This window comes from Salvelinus fontinalis, chromosome 30, assembly GCF_029448725.1.
Source record: "Salvelinus fontinalis isolate EN_2023a chromosome 30, ASM2944872v1, whole genome shotgun sequence".
NCBI classification, from domain to species: Eukaryota; Metazoa; Chordata; class Actinopteri; order Salmoniformes; family Salmonidae; genus Salvelinus; species Salvelinus fontinalis.
Genome location: NC_074694.1, coordinates 5177854 through 5195234, shown reverse-complemented (window position 1 = coordinate 5195234; position 17381 = coordinate 5177854). Strand labels below are relative to the sequence as shown.

General features: G+C 41.6%; 1 protein-coding gene across 1 annotated transcript; it reads right to left on the bottom strand.

Moving 5' to 3' along the window:
- Positions 1 to 546: 546 nt before the first annotated feature.
- LOC129828440 (acidic proline-rich protein PRP25-like) lies at positions 547 to 15242 on the bottom strand. The gene is made up of 2 exons (XM_055889487.1): positions 15218 to 15242; positions 547 to 1328 (listed from the first exon to the last, which is right to left on the bottom strand). The coding sequence occupies exons 1-2, from the start codon at positions 15240 to 15242 to the stop codon at positions 547 to 549; spliced, it is 807 nt and encodes a 268-aa protein (XP_055745462.1).
- Positions 15243 to 17381: the final 2139 nt, after the last annotated feature.

The window sequence follows — 17381 nt, the reverse complement described above, 5'->3', positions numbered from 1 at the left end:
AAAACCAGGTCCCTTCACGCGCTCTCCAGAAAACAGGAAACTGGTGACACGTCATACAAAGAGCATTTATTCGACCCCAGATCAAGTTATACACTCAATTTCTTCTCTCACTGCCTGTTGACATCTAGTGGAAGACGTATGAAGTGCATGTATACTGATATATATCAAGGACATTTATAGGCAGGCCCTAGAACAGAGCATCGATTTCAGATTTTCCACTTCCTGTCAGGAAGTTTGCTGCAAAATGAGTTCTGTTTTACTCACAGATATAATTCAAACAGTTTTAGAAACTAGAGAGTGTTTTCTATCCAATAATAATAATAATATGCATATTGTACGAGCAAGAATTGAGTATGAGGCCGTTTGAAATAGGCACCTTTTATCCGGCAACTCAATACTGCCCCTGCAGCCCAAACAGGTTAACAGGCATTACCCGGATAATGCAGGGATTGTGGATTTATAACTCTCCACTATCAACCAATCAGCATCCATTATCCAAACAACCCGTTTTATAATGATAGACATCTGACTGAGTTTGGATCTAATTTAGGGCTGTACTGGGGGGCGTGTCCTGCAGGTGTTTCCTGGGGGCATGTCCTGGGGGCGTGTCCTGGGGGCTGTTCTGCGGGTGTGTCCTGGGGGCATGTCCTGGGGGCGTGTCCTGGTGGCTGTAGTGGGGTTGGGGGTGTTGGGCGGTTGGGGACTGTTCTGGGGGTGTGTCAAGGGTTGAATGTCCTGGGGGTGATGGGCGGTGGGGGTTGTCCTGGGGCCTGTCCTGGGGGGTGTGTCAATGGGGGTGTGTCCTGGAGGTGTTGGGCAGTGGGGGCTGTCCTGGGGTTGTTGGGCGGTGGGGGCTGTCCTGGGGTTGTTGGGCGGTGGGGGCTGTCCTGGGGTTTTTGGGCGGTGGGGGTGTGTCATGGGGTTGTTGGGCGGTGGTGGCTGTCCTGGGGTTGTTGGGCGGTGGGGGCTGTCCTGGGGTTGTTGGGCGGTGGTGGCTGACCTGGGGTTGTTGGGCGGTGGGAGCTGTCCAGGGTGTGTGTCCTGGGGGTGTGGCCTAGGGTTTTGGGCGGTGGGGGCTGTCCTGGGGGTGTTAAGTGGTGGGGTCTGACCTGGGGGTGTTGAGTTGTAGGGTATGTCCTGGGGGTCTATCCTGGGGGTGTGTCCTGGGGTGTTGGGCGGTGGGGGCTGTCCTGGGGTTTTTGGGCGGTGGTGGCTGTCCTGAGGTTGTTGGGCGGTGGTGGCTGACCTGGGGTTGTTGGGCGGTGGTGGCTGACCTGGGGTTGTTGGGCGGTGGGAGCTGTCCAGGGTGTGTGTCCTGGGGGTGTGTCCTAGGGTTTTGGGCGGTGGTGGCTGTCCTGGGCGCGTTGGGCAGTGGGGTGTGTGTGTGTGTGTGTGTGTGTGTGTGTGTGTGTGTGTGTGTGTGTGTGTGTGTGTGTGTGTGTAACACCCAATTATCTCTTTAGTCAGCTCTGACAGTTTGAATCTGACATTTTTTTGTTGTTGCATTTAGCCACATGTAAACAGAGCTGAGTGATTTTCAAATGATTTTACACCTCCTAGAGCTTATTCAGATTGACGAAAAATTGGAAGAGAGGCATCGGGACAAAATTAAAATTTACATAACGTAAAACTTTTCAATTCACGTAACATACTTGCATTATCTTTTCGCTGCGGCTGGAAACTCGAAATTCTTGATCCGCAACTCACTTTGAGTGTGAATATCGCGGTAGCCAATAGCCAGTAAGCATACACTATTTTAACAACGCGAGCAACTTTATTTCTGAAACACGTTACGCTACTGAATAACTTAACCACACCATATTAGATGAATAAACGCAATAATTAAATATTATTAAAAGGTTTATTTTCTTGTCTCTACACATTACATTAGCTGACAATACACAGCTAACTCTTGCTAGCTAGCTAGCTAGCTAAATACATGCTTCATGATCAAGTAATGTCCATGTAGTAACCCAGCATATTTATGTTAAGACGTATGTTTACCAATAGAGGGCAGTATTGACTCAATATGGAGTTTGCCTTCCGCTATCCGTACATATAACCATCAAACAATTGGTGCATTCCTGTAATGCTTTTCTAGGATACAATTAAATACTAAAACCTACTTATGTGTCCAGAGTCATCGATCTAAGAGTTATTCCTGGTATATTATGGTGGCACAAAATCAAAAGTCTAACTGCATGGAGATGCTTGAATAGTAAGGGGGGCCGTGTTGTGGGTGTTTCAGGGAAATGGTTTGACCTCCATCATCTAGGACGTAACAATTGTTAGCAAACTCTCTCAATTTCTGCCCTTTTTTTTTTTTTTTTTTGCACAGTCTTTGCAGCTGCAACTGTATATGCATTCGTAAATCAAGACCTTCCTTGAGTTTGGGATCTCGGACGGTGCAACTGTTGATAATGTGAACCTATGGTTGTGTGGGGGGAAAGGGGTTGTGTGTGTGTGTGTGTGTGTGTGTGTGTGTGTGTGTGTGTGTGTGTGTGTGTGTGTGTGTGTGTGTGTGTGTGTGGGTGTATGTGTGTGTATCCCACAATTGTTGCGAAGGAGTAAAATATTTTAGGGACAATATAGGTGATTCACAATAATTGTTTGCTAATATAATAATTGCTTGTATTAAAGTAATTTTGGTAATGGCGAGACTGGTGAGAGGTCAAATCCTTTGCATAAATTGCCTACAATTCTACAAAAATGAATAGCTAATTATGGAAAATAAGAAACAGGATTTTTTAAACATATATATATATATTTTGATGGCTACATATAATACAAATCGAGGTGAGGGCGATGGAAATGCATTTGGTGGTTGATCTACTTCTGTTCTGTAAATTGCACTGTCTTTTCGAAGGATGAATCCTAGTCTGTTCAGGGCTACGGTGTGTCGGGGGGTCGGGGGGTCGGGGGGTGGTCTGCCGGCCATTGGGATGACAACCCAACTCGGGATGAGGAGGGCTTTTAGAGGGTGGTCTGCCGGCCATTGGGATGACAACCCAACTCGGGATGAGGAGGGCTTTTAGAGGGTGGTCTGCCGGCCATTGGGATGACAACCCAACTCGGGATGAGGAGGGCTTTTAGAGTGTGGAATAGCGGGGACCAAATGGAGGTTTACTTAGTAGCAATGCAAATATCATGGTCCAGCTATATAGACACTCAATCATCATGTTACTTTTTAATGGTACGTTTACATTTAAAAACATCTATTAATAATAGAATTGAAAGTTTTGTCTCATTATGGTTAGTGGTGAAATAAGTATAGCCAGTTACAATTGTAATGGCCTAGCAGATAATAAGAAAAGATAATCAGTATTTACCTGGCTAAAAGAGAAGAAATATAATATCTATTGTTTACAGGAAACCCATTCAACAGTTTTAGATGTAGTGTTGTGGAAAAAGAACTGGGGGGGTGAAATATATTTCTCCCGAAGAAATTCAAAGAGATGGTATTAATTAACAGTAATTTTGATCCAATTGTCCAAATGTCCAAACAGATCATGAATGTAGGATTATTTTAAATATTTGATTGGACAATAAACAGATATGGCTTACTAATCTATACTTTCCAACTTATGATGATCCAAGCTTCTTTAAAAAAATATATATAAGAATGTATCATCTCTACAAGCAACACTAGACTCTATTACTATGGTGGGAGATTTTAATACGGTCTTAAATACCTCTGTGGACCGGAAAGGAAATCACACTACAAACTATCACCCTCAGGCACTTAAGGAAATCATGAATGTCATAGATATATTGGAATTAGGGGATATATGGAGGCTTAAATATCCTGATCTAGTGAGATTTACATGGTGGAAGGTTAATCAAGCTAGTCGCCTTGATTACTTTCTTATGTCATTCTCTCTGGCACCAAAAGTTTAAAAAGTGTTGATAGGGGACAGAATGCGGTCGGATCATCACATAATTGGCATATATATATTACTCTTACAGAATTTCAACGTGGGCGAGGATATTGGAAATTTAATCAAAGCCTACTAGTTGATAAATTGTTTAGAACTAGGACAGAAGAATTTACAACTGACTTTTCCAGACATAACATAGTTACAGCAGATCCCCTTATTGTGTGAGACTGTTTGGAGTAGTAGGGCCAGACACTGGTCTTTACAATGAGAACTGTTGACACAGCAGTAACTGTCTGCTATGGTTTATAGATATCTTTCATACAGATCTTAACCTTTGTGAACTGTTCCTAAGATCTGTGGGTCGTCATGTAAGTTGAGAGGGGTGTATCTTGGCTATAAAAGATCTTTGTACTCTTCTGTTGGTACTTTTCAATGGTTCATTAGAGATAGCGCATCATTGAAAGTCAAAAAGGCTATTGCAAGCTCTTATTATTAACTTCTCTGCGCTACGGATCCCTTTCACGGGATCACTTTCCTAAACAACCGCTAGAATTGCAGGGTGCATAAATATTACTAAAAATATTTATAATCATGCAATCACAAGTGAAATATACCAAAACACAGCTTAGCTTGTTGTTAACTTCTACTTCCTCCCAATCCCGGGTCCGGGAGCACCCCGACCAGTAAAAAAGCTGACTAGCATAGCCTAGCCTCTACTTCCTCACAAACCCGGATCCGGGAGCACCCCCACCAGTAAAAAAGCTGACTAGCATAGCCTAGCCTCTACTTCCTCACAAACCCAGATCCGGGAGCACCCCCACCAGTAAAAAAGCTGACTAGTATAGCCTAGCATAGCGTCACAAGTAAATAGTAGCATCTAAATATCATTAAATCACAAGTCCAAGACACCAGATGAAAGATACACTTCTTGAGAATCCAGCCACCATTTCTGATTTTTAAATAGTTTTACAGGGAAGACACAATATGTAAATCTATTAGCTAACCACGTTAGCAAAAGACACCGTTTTTCTTACTCCACCATTTTTTCACTCCATCAGTAGCTATCACAAATTCGACCAAATAAAGATATAAATAGCCACTAACCAAGAAACAACCTCATCAGATGACAGTCTGATAACATATTTATTGTATAGCATAGGTTTTGTTAGAAAAATTTGCATATTTCAGGTATAAATCATAGTTTACAATTGCAGCCCCCATCACAACTCTCACTAAAATGACTAGAATAACTACAGAGACCATCGTGTATTAGCTAATTACTCATCATAAAACATTTCTTAAAAATACACAGCGTACAGCAGATGAAAGACACAGATCTTGTGAATCAGGCCAATATTTCAGATTTTCTAAGTGTTTTACAGCGAAAACACAATATAGCGTTATATTAGCTTACCACAATAGCAAACATCACACCAGCATTGATTCAAGGCAAAAATAACGATAACGTATAAACCACCAAAATATATATGTTTTTTCACTAACCTTCTCAGAATTCTTCAGATGACAGTCCTATAACATCATATTACACAATGCATATAGAGTTTGTTCGAAAATGTGCATATTTAGCGGCACAAATCGTGGTTATACAATGTGATTAGTGGCCAAAACTTCAAGCAATCTGTCCGGTGCCATCTTGGAGAGGCACCTAATCTAATCGAAAACTATTCATAAACTTGACAAAAAAAATACAGGTTGGACAGCAAATGAAAGATACATTAGTTCTTAATGCAACCGCTGTGTTAAATTTTTAAAATTAACGTTACTGCGCAATACAGCGTGCGATAAATTAAGGCTACACTGCAAGTAATGGCGTCTTATGCATTTGACTTTTTTCAACAGAACTATGAATTATCAGCATAAATAGCTCTTACTTTTTGATGTCCTCTCATCAGAATCTTGGGATAGGTGTCCTTTGTCCAAAAGAATCGTTGCTGGGTTGGAGAAAGTCGTCTTCCACGTTGCAATTAGCAGTAAACAATAGCATGCGAGAGAGAGATACCCAACTTCCTACAACGCCAGAAAAGGAAATACCCGAAAATCGCAATATACTGACATAAACTGATATAACTCGGTTTAAAATAACAAGATTATGATGTCTTTAAAGCCTATATCGAATAAAAACAGAGCCAGATATATCTAGGAGCTAAAACAGGAACTTCTAAAACGACATGCCAAGATCCTCACCGCGTCAGAGCGAAGAATCAAAGAGGGGACACCTCGATTCCAATCAATTTATAGACTTTCAGATCTGCCTAGAGACTCCATTTCAAGGCCCTGTATTCGCTGACACCCAGGGGAAGGCGTATGCAGTGCATCTCAACCAATAGAAGACAGGCAGAGTTATACACAGGACTGAGAACAGGTTGGAAAATTCTGCATTCTCAACTCCACATAGGGAAATTGCTCTAAGTCCAGTTCTGTTTCACGCACAGACATAATTCAAACGATTTTAGAAACTAGAGAGTGTTTTCTATGCAATAGTAATAATAATATTCATATTGTACGAGCAAGAATTGAGTACGAGGCAGTTTAATTTGGGAACGTCAAGATAACATAGTGCTAACAGCTCCCCCTATTGACAAGAAGAGAAAAGGAAAATGGGGAGCCCATCTCTCGCGCGCAGGAACTATTCAGAGGACACCTGACCTCTTTTGAAAAATCTCGCTAATTTTTCAAAATAAAAGCCTGAAACTATGTCTAAAGCCTGGTCACAGCCTGAGGAAGCCATTGGAAAAGGAATCTGGTTGATACCCCTTTAAATGGAGGATAAACGTTCCAGGAAACACAGTTTATTTTTTTAAATATCACTTCCGGGTTATATTTTCTTAGGTTTTCGTCTGCAGAATACGTTTTGTTATACTCACAGACAATATTTTGACAGTTTTCGAAACTTTGGAGTGTTTTTTATCCTAATCTGTAAATTATATGCATATTCTATGATCTGGGCCAGAGAAAATGTCTGTTTACCTTGGGAACGATATTTTAACCTCTCTGGGATATGTGGGACAGTAGCGTCCCACCTGGCCAACATCCAGTGAAAATGCAGAGCGCCAAATTCAAATAAATTACTATAAAAGGTAAACTTTCATGATATCACACATTCAATATATCAAATTAAATCTACACTTGTTGTGAATCCAGCCGACGTGTCAGATTTCAAATATGCTTTACAGCGAAAGCAAATGATGCTATTATCTGAGGATTGCAACCAAGCAACCAAACACAGACCATCATATTTCAACCCTCCAGGCGCGACACAAAACGCAGAAATAAAGATATAATTCATGCCTTACCTTTGATGAGCTTCTTTTGTTGGCACTCCAATATGTCCCATAAACATCAAAAATGATCCTTTTGTTCGATTAATTCCGTCGATATATGTCCAAAATGTCAATTTATTTGGCGCGTTTGATCCAGAAAAACACCGGTTCCAACTTGCTCAAACATGACGACAAAATATATCAAAGGTTACCTTTAAACTTTGCCAAAAAATGTCAAACTACTTATGTAATACAACTTTAGTTTTTTTTTTTGGTAATAATCGATAAAATTGAAGACGGGGTGATATGTGTTCAATACAGGATTAAAACGATATGTAGCATGCCTTCTGTTTGATTGAAACGCATGTCTAGGACACCAGGAGTACCTCGACTTCAAGACGGCCGTATTTCTTCATTACACAAAGGAATAACCTCAACCTATTTCTCACGACTGTTGACATCCAGTGGAAGCCGTAGGAACTGCTAGCAAGTTGCTTAGAAATCTGGTGTCCCAATGAAACCTTATTGAAAAGACAGTGACCTCAAAAAAATACATATCTGAATGGTTTGTCCTCGGGGTTTCGCCTGCTAACTATGTTGTGTTTTACCCACAGACATGATTCAAACAGTTTTAGAAACTTCAGAGTGTTTTCTATCCAAATCGACCAATAATATGCATATCTTATCTCCTGGCAATGAGTAACTGGCAGTTGAATTTTGGTATGTTTTTCATCCAAACATGAAAATGCTGCCCCCTACCCTAGAGAAGTTAACACTTTTTTGGTTGCTGCATTATTCCATATGTGTTATTTCATAGTTTTGATGACTTAACAATTATTCTACAATGTAGAAAATAGTCAAAAGAAAGCAAAAGTACTGGAATCAGTAGGTGTGTCAACTTTTGACTGGTACTGTACATATCAATTGGTCTTGTTGGGTTGTTTCCCATACTATATAACATTTAATTTAAATACATTATATATATTTATTAAAACCTTTGAAGACTTTTTCTGTCTCATTATTGTTGGGAGTTTCACAGTACATTGTGTAAAAGCACTCAAATCATAATTTTTTAAAACTAATTTCCTGGTTCAGGTGACATTCAGTACAGTTTACGAGACACAAAGGCATGTTGTGTAGATTCTCATAAACTCTACTTCATAGCTTCTCTGTACTACCTAAGTTGGCCCGGTCTCGTTGGATCGTTTCAAAGTACATCAAAAATAATAATACCAATAATAATAATAACAATAACAATGAATTGGATTTAAATATAACTTTTCTATAAAATAAAGGTTAAATAAATAAATAATAATCATACATTTCGAAGTGTATTTCTGGGTAAAGGTCACCGTACTGTACAGTGCTTGACTTGGGCAAGAGCTGACTGGGAACTGAGTACCAGCACCTCAAAGTTTCTACTTCTTGAATTCGTACACCTCTTCTAGAATATTAGCTCAAAAGTATTGCAGAGTTCCTGCACCTAAATGTAAATTTTCCCGCCACCCAAAATGAATAAATGCTTCTATATCTGTTCAAGTAAAGCACTGACACACACACACACACACACACACACACACACACACACACACACACACACACACACACACACACACACACACACACACACACACACACACACACACACACACACACACACACACACACACACACAATGTACAGTAGAACACACAGCTAGGCCTCAGTGTATAATTACACCATGCTGTGCTGCACTGTGTCTCCCAGCGACTGTACGTGACATATGATATTTAATTAAATAGCAACACGGGATAAAAACTAAATCTAGCACAGATTGTATAGCTAACACTTTCATTAAAACACTTCAATCACAATTGCTTCCCTCCTCCTCTGACGCTGAACTGGTAATTGATTTGTTTGAAAAGAAGCATGTGAGTCCTACAGTTGGAGAGAGGAGTTCAACAACTCTCTTTATAACATATGACATAACATAATATGACATAATATGACATATGACATAAGTTCAGTTGGGGCGGGGTGGGGGGGGGGGGGGGGTCCTCCATGTTGCACAGTTTTTGCACAGTTATCCTTTTAACCTGGACGTGTGGCTTAGACGGTAGAGCCCCTGCAATGCCAGGGTTGTGGGTTCAACTTCCACGAAGGAACAATACGTAAAAAAAGTATGAAAATATATGATGTTATGTCATACTGTAAGTCCCTCTGGATATGAGGGTCTGCTAAAGGACTACTCTTTTGAGGTGTATCGGCCAAAACAAACTTAAAGAAGAAATTATCGGAGGTCGGATGTCCTGTTCTCAATCAGCATATCAGAGTGAAATACATTATCATGTCATAATGGTTCTGGTATAGTATATATATTATCATGTAGAATATAGTTATGAATATTATATACATTATCATGTAGAATGTAGTTATGAATATTTTATGCATTATCATGTAGAATATGGCTATTGTATATTACATACATTATCATGTAGATAATGGTTATTGTATATTGTACACATTATCATGTAGAATATAATAATTTAATATTATTGATATTATCATGTAGAATATAATAATTTAATAGTATATACATTATCATGTAGATAATGGTTATTGTATATTATATACATTATCATGTAGAATATAATAATTTAATAGTATATACATTATCATGTAGATAATGGTTATTGTATATTATATACATTATCATGTAGAATATAATAATTTAATAGTATATACATTATCATGTAGATAATGGTTATTGTATATTATATACATTATCATGTAGAATATAATAATTTAATAATATATACATTATCATGTAGAATATAATAATTTAATAGTATATACATTATCATGTAGAATATAATAATTTAATAGTATATACATTATCATGTAGAAGTTGGTTATTGAATAGTATATACATTATCATGTAGAATGAAGTTATGAATATTATATACATTATCATGTAGAATAGAATAATTTAATAGTATATACATTATCATGTAGAAGATGGTTATTGAATATGAAATATATGTTTGAACGTTCTTGCTGCTTCTAAGGCTGTTTTCATGTCGGAGCGAGTAACCTTGTATGTATTACATGATGACAAATAAACTGGAAGCTTCAATTAAAAGTTGAAGTGACATTCTGTTTCCTCTGTTGCCATGGAGTCTATAGGCAAGTTCTATTAAAAGATTCAGTGTTCTGTTGTTCATCTTCCTTTACCACCCCACCTGTGGGATTGAGCCACGCACACACACACACACACACACACACACACACACACACACACACACACACACACACACACACACACACACACACACACACACACAGGTGCGTGTGTGTGTGTGTGTGTGTGTGTGTGTGTGTAGAGGTGTGTGTGTCTGTGTGTGTGTGTGTGTGTGTGTATGTGTGTGTAGAGGTGTGTGTGTGTGTGTGTGTGTGTGTGTGTGTGTGTGTGTGTGTGTGTGTGTGTGTGGAGGTGTGTGTGTGTGTGTGTGGAGGTGTGTGTGTGTGTGGAGGTGTGTGTGTGTGTGTGTGTGTGTGTGTGTGTGTGTGTGTGTGTGTGTGTGTGTGTGTGTGTGTGTGGACCAAACTTTGAATAATTTTTTTTATTTCACACAAAATGTGTCCAACGTCGACATTTCCCCCGAAATCCATGAACTCTTTTCTCATTCGTCCTGCACCACCTGAACTCTTGTCTCATTCGTACTCCACCACCTGCTACACTATATACTATTTGCAGCACGTGTTTTCAAAACGCTAAAACACTGTTTCCAAAAGTGTTAAAAACACATTCAAAACAGAATGAGGGTAGATGTCGAGCATTTCTGGAGTAACCAGATTGAAACAGATAGAAAATCTCAGAAGAATATTTAACCTGTTGGGGATGGGGGCGCTGTTTAGACTACTTATGCTAATGTGGCTAATTTTTTAAACGGCTTCCCACAAAATCCTTGATCGTACAATATGCATATTATTATTATTATTGGATAGAAAACAGTCTATAGTTTCTATAGGAGTTGAAATTTTGTCTCTAAGTGGAACAGAGCCCATTCTACAGCAATTTCCCTGACATGGAGTCAGATTTGAGAAATGTTGGCCACTCTTCTGAAGTCATTTAAAAGGGCACTGTCGTTGCTATGACTATACGGACACTTCTTACGTCTTCCCCTGGATGCCTTTACGTGATGACGATTCCAACGGGGTCGATTGCACGTTCACAGGCCCTACAAATGAAAAAACCCTGAAGCTAGTCATTCTTTGGGAGCTGCGTCATGAGCAAAGTGGACACCGGCGCGCACCTGTTCCAAGCGTTAGTTTAGCCTGTTATATTTCTCCGGTCATCTTTTCACTCGTTATAGGAGTTAAAAACATCATAAGGTAGTTAATTTAAAGCGTTTTATAGCAATTTATATCCGTTTAGTGCGATTTTGGGACATTTATTTTTGCAACGATGTGAAAAGTTGGGCACGCTTTTCAGTTCATCCCGAACGCAGTTGACTTTTCCACATGGCAAGAGGACAGCTTTCCACCAAAAGACGATTTCTCCCAAGAAAGGATCCTTTGCCCAAGATACTGATGGAAGAACAGCTCAAGGTAGGACATTTTTATTATGATAAATCGTGTTTCTGTCGAAACATTTTAGTGGCTTAGGACGCCATGTTTTTTGACGTAGCTTCGCTTGGCGCAAACTGTATTGAAAAGTAAGGATAAATTAAAAAATGTAATAACGCAATTGTATTAAGAATTAAATTGTCTATCAATCCCTGTCCACCCTATATTTTTTAGTCACGTTTATGAGTATTTATGTATAAGAGTAGATCACTGTCTAAGTGGCGCAAGGACATTTTCTTTACCAGCTTGTCTACATTTCACATTGTCTAACCATGATTTTGGTGGCTAAATATAAACATTTTCGATCAAACTCTATATGGATTGTGTAATATGATGTTACAGGAGTGTCATCTGAAGAATTCTGAGAAGGTTAGTGAAAAAATTAATATATTTTTGGCGATGTTGACGTTATCGCCCACTTTGGCTAGAATCAATGCTGGGCTGCTATGTGCTATGTGCTATGCTAATATAACGATTTATTGTGTTTTCGCTGTAAGACACTTAGAAAATCTGAAATATTGTCTGTATTCACAGGATCTGTGTCTTTCGATTCGTGTATGCTGTGTATTTTTACGAAATGTTTGATGATTAGTAGTTAGGTAAACACGTTGCTCATTGTAATTATTCTAGTCCATTTGTGATGGTGGGTGCAATTGTAAACTATGCCATATACCTGAAATATGCACTTTTTTCTAACAAAACCTATCCCATACCATAAATATGTTATCAGACTGTCATCTAATGAGTTTTTTTGTTGGTTAGGGGCTATAAATATCTTAGTTTAGCCGAATTGGTGATGGCTACTGGTGTTGGTGGACAAATAAAAGATGGTGGATTATGCTAATGTGTTTTTAGGTAATAGATGTACATCTTTACATATTGTGTCTTCCCTGTAAAACATTTTAAAAATCGGAAATGTTGACTGGATTCATAAGATCTGTGTCTTTCATTAGCTGTATTGGACTTTAATGTGTGAAAGTTAAATATTTTAAAAAAATATTTTTTTTGAATTTCGCGGCACTGGTTTTTCAGTGGGGGGGGGGGGGGGGGTGCCGCTAGCGCCACGCTGATCCTAGACAGGTTAAACTTTTTATTTTATTTTTATTTTTTACAATCGCTCACATCGTTTTGTCCAATCTGTCGTCACATTTTCTCTAAACTCTAAACTCAATTAGCACCACATCCGTCTGTTGTTGACAAAACAATTAACACAATTCATGTTGTTTTCACAGAATACGCAGTCAATTAACACCTTTTTATAATGCTTACATATCTTTACAGACAAACTTTCCCAATACCAAAATTATGGATCTTTCTTGTCTTATTTACAAATGCTTGTCTTATTTACAAATGCTTGTCCTATTTACAAATGCTTGTCCTATTTACAAATGCTTGTCCTATTTACAAATGCTTGTCCTATTTACAAATGCTTGTCCTATTTACAAATGCTTGTCCTATTTACAAATGCTTGTCTTATTTACAAAATGCTTGTCTTACTTACAAAATGCTTGTCCTATTTACAAATGCTTGCACACAACATGCCAGAAATGAAGATCTTGTCACGAATCCCGCTTCCTGAGTCTGGGTTTGCCTGTGTGTCTGTCCTGGAGTGTGTTTCAGGTGTCCTGGAACGCACCCCGTCTGGTTGCCGGGCGAATTAGCTCGTTGGGAGATTGATGTTCACCCGCACCTGTTTTCCATCAGTAATCTGCACACCTGTCCTGATCATCATCTCTCCCCTTCAAAAGCTCGGACCTGACTTCCATTCCCTGCCGGATCGTTAGCCATGAACAGTATGTTGTGCCTCAGTACCAGACTCCAGTTGGATAGTATTTGTTTTGTTGTTTTCGTTTACGTATTGCTTGCTTTGAACTTACCTCCGTTTGTTTTGCCTTCAGTTACTCACCTGGATCATTCACTCCATTCCCGCCTGGTTGACAGAGGATTCAACCACTCCATTGGATTCACCTATTTCCTCTCATCAAGTCACCACCGCTACCCGCTACGCCATCTGGATATATCTACCCTTTCACATTTAATTGTAAATAAATACTCACCTTCTTCCTACGCTCCTTGTCCTGGTCTGCTTCTGGGTTCGATCTTGAAAGATCGTGACAGAACGATCCGGCCAGTAATGAACCCAGCGGACCTGGACTCCGTTTGCCATGCCATTACCCAGCAGGGGAAGACATTGGGACAACACAATACGGCGCTACAGGAGATAGCGAGTTCGATCCAGAACTTATCTGCTAGCTTGACACAAGTCCAGGATCAGCTCAGTTTGCAGGCGATTCATTCACCACCGGTTTCACCCATCTCACCTGCCGTGTCTGGAGCGGTTCCATTCCGTGAACCCAAGGTACCGACGCCTGATAAATATGAAGGGGATTTGGGAAAATGCCGTTCGTTTCTTATGCAGTGTGGGTTAGTGTTTGATCTACAGCCCCATTCTTACGCCACTGACAAGGCTAGGATAGCCTTTGTTATTGAACTGTTGCGTGGAAGAGCTCTGGAATGGGCTTCAGCCGTTTGGGAACGACAGGGAACCTGCACGGCTTCATATCAGGAGTTCACGGGAGAGATGAGAAAGCTTTTTGATCATCCAGTCCGAGGTAAGGACGCAGCTAAACGTTTGTTCTCTCTTCGCCAAGGAGCTCGCAGTGTGGCATATTTTATAATTGAGTTCAGGACATTGGCTGTGGAGAGTGGTTGGAATGAGGAGTCACTACAAGCAGTTTTTTACAAGGGGTTGTCAGAGGAACTTAAGGACGAGCTGATATCTTATCCAGAGCCTAGTTACCTAGACAGCTTGGTCGCTTTATCTATTCGGGTTGATAATAGAGTCCGAGAGAGAAGGAGGGAGAAGCAGTGGGGTCTATCCAATCAGTCTGTAACTCGGTTACCATTCGGTTCAGGAGGTGAACCAGGACGTATTGATCGTTATTCTCCACACGGGATTAGTGGAGGGGTCTTGCCACCAGATTCTGAACCAATGCAAGTGGGGCGACACGGGCTAACTAAGGAGGAGCGCCAACGTAGACGTGAGACCAATAGCTGTTTCTACTGTGGTAGATCGGGACATTACATCTCCGCTTGTCCACAGCGCCCGTTAAACTGCCCGGCTCGCTAGTTTTGGGAGGAATTTTAGCGAGCCAGTTTCAATCTCTCAAGGATCTTGTCAGACCCCGTTTTCCTGCGATCCTTATGTATAAGGATCAGAGCTTTGACATGAACGCTTTTATCGATTCAGGTGCCGATGGAAGCTTTATGGATGCCGAATTGGTGGAACAGCTGGGGCTTTCCAAGGAGCAATTGCCGGAAGCCATTGAAGCAACCACTCTGAACGGCAGTAGTCTGGCACGGATCACTATGAGGACTGAACCGGTTAAGATGTTGGTGTCGGGGAATCATTCAGAGTTTATCTCTTTCTTCATTCTGTCCTCGCCTCACGTTCCTCTGGTTCTTGGTTACCCATGGCTGAAGGAACACAATCCCTCGTTTGATTGGGTGACGGGGAAGGTAACTAGTTGGAGCATTGATTGTCATGCTAACTGCCTTAGGACTGCCTGTTCTCCTGCTGTTTCCAGTCAGGTCAGTGACTCTGCTCCTCCTGATTTGTCCCTGGTTCCAGAAACATATCACGAGTTGGGTGAGGTATTCAGTAAACAGAAGGCTCTGTCCCTTCCTCCCCACCGACCTTATGATTGTGCGATTAATCTGTTTCCTGGATCTGCTTTTCCCAAGGGACGGTTATACAGTATCTCTCGACCGGAACGTGAGGCCTTGGAAACCTACATCAAGGAGTCCCTAGCTGCAGGTCTCATTCGGCCATCGTCATCACCTCTGGGAGCAGGATTTTTTTTTGTGAGCAAGAAGGATGGCTCTCTTCGACCGTGTATTGATTATCGGGGTTTGAATGATATTACGGTTAAGAACAAGTATCCCCTGCCCTTGATGAGCTCGGCTTTCGATTCCTTACAGGGGGCTACGGTTTTTACGAAGCTTGATTTACGTAATGCTTATCATTTGGTTCGGATCAAGGAGGGGGACGAGTGGTTGACTGGTTCAATACTCCGATGGGACATTTTGAGTACCAGGTGATGCCGTTTGGACTGACCAACGCTCCGGCTGTGTTCCAAAGTATGGTGAATGACGTTCTGAGAGATATGATTGGTATTTTTGTGTTCGTTTACCTGGATGATATCCTCATCTTCTCGAAGGAGCTTTCTAGCCACGTTCTGCGTGTCAAGCAGGTCCTGCAGCGGTTATTGGAGAACCGTCTGTTCGTGAAGGCTGAGAAGTGTGATTTTCACGCCCACACGACGTCCTTTCTCGGGTACATCATATCCAGGGGAGAGATCAAGATGGACCAAGAGAAGGTTCGGGCGGTTCGGGATTGGGTCCAGCCCGGTACAAGATTGCAGCTCCAGAGATTCCTGGGGTTTGCGAATTTTTATCGGAGGTTTATTCGTGATTACAGCCGGGTGGCTGTACCTTTAACTGCCCTGACGTCTTGCACCAGAAAGTTTTGTTGGACTCCTGAGGCAGACCGAGCATTTATGGACTTGAAGAGCCGATTCACTAACGCCCCGATTCTCTCTCAACCTGACACTTCCCGTCAGTTCGTTGTGGAGCTGGATGCTTCTGATGTGGGTGTGGGCGCCATCCTGTCCCAGCGTAGCTCCACTGACGGTAAACTCCATCCCTGCGCTTTCTACTCTGGTCGTCTTTCTCCAGCTGAAAGAAACTACGATGTGGGTAACCGGGAGCTTCTCGCTGTGAAGCTTGCCTTGGAGGAGTGGCGTCACTGGTTGGAGGGAGCGGAGCAACCGTTTGTGGTCTGGACTGACCACAAGAATCTGGCTTACGTACAACCGGCTAAACGTCTCAACGCCCGTCAGGCCAGGTGGGCTTTGTTTTTTGGACGTTTCAATTTTTCCCTGACGTTCCGACCTGGGTCGAAGAACGGGAAGGCGGACGCCCTGTCCCGGATGTTCTCTAAGACGGAGGAGAGTGGGGTCAAGACTGAGACCATTCTTCCCCAGAATGTGGTCGTGGGAGCCGTTACATGGAGGATAGAGGAGTATGTGATGGCGGCTCTTCGGACGCAGCCCGGCCCCGGTAACGGTCCACCCGGTCGGTTGTTCGTACCCGAGTCGGTCCGTTCTGCTGTCCTTCAGTGGTCCCACGCCAGCAAGATAGCTTGTCACCCTGGCGTTGCTCGGACTATGGCACTACTGCGCAGACGATTTTGGTGGCCTGCCATGGGAGAAGATACCCGGAGGTTTGTTGCCGCATGTCCTGTTTGTGCCCAGAACAAGAGCACCAATCGGCCCAGCTCTGGGCTTCTTCACCCCCTACCTATTCCTCGGCGACCTTGGTCGCATCTGGCCCTGGATTTTGTCACGGGATTGCCCCCTTCTGTTGGGAACACGGTCATTCTGACCATTGTGGACAGATTCAGCAAGTTTGCTCATTTTGTCCCTCTCTCCAAGCTTCCATCGGCTACGGAGACGTCCGAGATCCTGGTTAGGGAGGTTTTCAGGGTTCACGGATTGCCCAGTGACATTGTTTCTGACCGTGGTCCTCAGTTTACCTCTGCTGTCTGGAAATC

What these genes read in the sequence shown, in the direction of transcription:
- LOC129828440 (XM_055889487.1), bottom strand. Translation starts at nt 15,242, where the DNA reads ATGGGTAACCAAGAACCAGAGGAAC. An exon ending in TAACCAAGAACCAGAGGAAC is followed by an intron (nt 1,329 to 15,217) that starts GTGAGGCGAGGA and finishes CCAAAACCCTAG; the next exon opens with GACACACCCCCAGGACACAC.